The 2,094-nt window shown below is 38.4% G+C and overlaps 1 protein-coding gene across 1 annotated transcript; it reads left to right on the top strand.

Annotated features, from left to right (window-relative positions):
• Positions 1–305: 305 nt before the first annotated feature.
• LOC146867678 (zinc finger MYM-type protein 1-like) lies at positions 306–1,676 on the top strand. Its single transcript, XM_085623665.1, has one exon. It carries the CDS (start codon positions 306–308, stop codon positions 1,674–1,676), a length of 1,371 nt encoding a protein of 456 aa, XP_085479791.1.
• The last annotated feature ends 418 nt before the right edge of the window (positions 1,677–2,094 follow it).

Consider the following 2,094-nt stretch of genomic DNA (forward strand, 5'->3'; position numbering starts at 1 on the left):
CTGCGTGATGCGGTAGAAGTCCAATGTGCTACTATATACCACTAAGGTACCAATGTCTAATTAAGGTATTCTGTGACTCTATGTACGCTAGCAGACGAATGTGACACCGATGTATGCAATGCCAATGTACGTTGTTCTGTGTTTGAATTTCTTAATAAAAATATTAAAAAAAAAAAAAAATGGACAGTGCATACTATGAACCTTGTTGGCTTTTTGGAGATAGAAAACTTTCATCCTATCAGCAAGCATGGGCTAATGGTATAAGAGATTGGCAAGGCATATCTCGAAAAATTAAAGAACATGAAATGACGCGCTCACATTTAGCTGCTTGTGCTGTACATGGAAGATGGAGGCAGGATGAGACGATCGATACACAACTAGAATCAGACTACAAAGAGCAGGTGAACTATTGGACACAAATTCCGAGTAGGATCATCGATGTTACACTTCTGTTGTCAACTTGCAATTTACCTTTCAGAGGACATAGAGAAAAACTGAAAGAAAAAGATGGTGGGAACTTTCTGGCAGTCATTGAACTTTTGGCCAAATATGATCCTGTTTTAAACCATCTGATTACAACAGAGAGTAGAGTTAAATACTTGAGTCCTGCTATTCAAAATGAGCTGATTGAAATGCTTTCGAATAAAGTGCAAAGTGAGATAGTAAGTGAAATAAAAAAAGCACCATTTTACTCTCTTATAATGGACACAACACAGGACATTAAAAAAGAAGAGCAATTAAGCCTGGTTATCCGATATGTAACACTGTGCCTTAATACTGATGAAATTCCAACTGAAATCAAAATTAATGAAAGCTTTGTTGGTTTCTATAAAATTACAGACCAAAGTGCTGAGGGGATAGCAACAGAACTTGTAAACCTTATAGAGGACAAAGGCCTAGTCCTCAATAAATGTAGAGGTCAGGGATATGATGGTGCCAGCACAATGAGTGGTATATATAGTGGAGTGCAAACTAGAATACGACCGAAAGAACCCAATGCAGTCTATGTACACTGTGCTGCTCATAATCTAAATTTAGTGTTGAATGATGCCTGCATGCACATTCCTGAAATTGCAGAATTTTATGACATTATACAGAAATTATATTTATTTTTCAGCCAAAGCATCAAACGGTGGGAACTTCTTACCATTACAAAAGAGAGCACAACTCATTCAAAGCCAACACTGAAGAAACTCTGTCCAACACGTTGGGCATCCAGACATGATGCTCTCCATGCTGTACGCTATTGGTTTATGGACATCATGAAAGCACTCACTACAATTTTATTGCAGTCTAAAAAGGGTGAGGAGCGCGCAGAAGCTCAGGGTCTTAGGAAGTGCATGGAGACTTTTGAGTTTGTGGTAATGGTTGTAATCCAGTCCAAAGTGCTGGAGACAATAAATATTGTGTCCAAACTGCTTCAGTCTACAGATCTGGACCTTTTACAAGCATCAAATATGTTAAGTAGCGCAGCAAATACGTTTACCAGTTTCAGAGAACAGTTTGAAGATGTTAAAAGCTCAGCATCTTTACTTGCAGCTGCATGGGGAATTCAATTGCATTTTACACAAAAACGACCAGGACGCAAAAAAAGGACTTCGATGAACTCTGTGAAAACCAAAGACTGTGCAATCCTGAAGACAATTTTAAGGTGTCTGTGTTTTATGCTAACATAGATATTCTTGTAAATCAGATAAAAACTCGATTTGCAGGTATGAACACCATAATCCAATGCTTTAATTTCATGATGCCTTCAGAAATCTCAGAGATAGTGAGGAGGAGTTGTTTGAAGCAGCCATGACCCTGGCAGCTCATTACGAAAAAGACTTGTCCCTAGAGTTTCCACAACAACTCATCGCTTTCAAAGCAGTGTTGAAAGAACAAATACAACTTATCTCAGGTGGCACAATAAAGGATCTGGCTGACCTTTTATTTTTGAGAAACCATGCAATTCTGCCCAGTGTTTTGGATGCTGCAACAGCACTGAAACTTTTTCTAACAATTCCAGTTACTGTAGCCAGTGCAGAAAGGTCCTTTTGAAAGTTAAAATTAATCAAAAACTATCTCCGAAGCACAATGACGCAGGAAAGGCTG

Source organism: Triturus cristatus, chromosome 1_2 (assembly GCF_964204655.1).
Source record: "Triturus cristatus chromosome 1_2, aTriCri1.1, whole genome shotgun sequence".
Classification (NCBI taxonomy): Eukaryota; Metazoa; Chordata; class Amphibia; order Caudata; family Salamandridae; genus Triturus; species Triturus cristatus.

Coding starts and splice junctions, on each gene's coding strand:
- LOC146867678 (XM_085623665.1), top strand. CDS start 306: ATGACGCGCTCACATTTAGCTGCTTGTGCTGTACATGGAAGATGGAGG.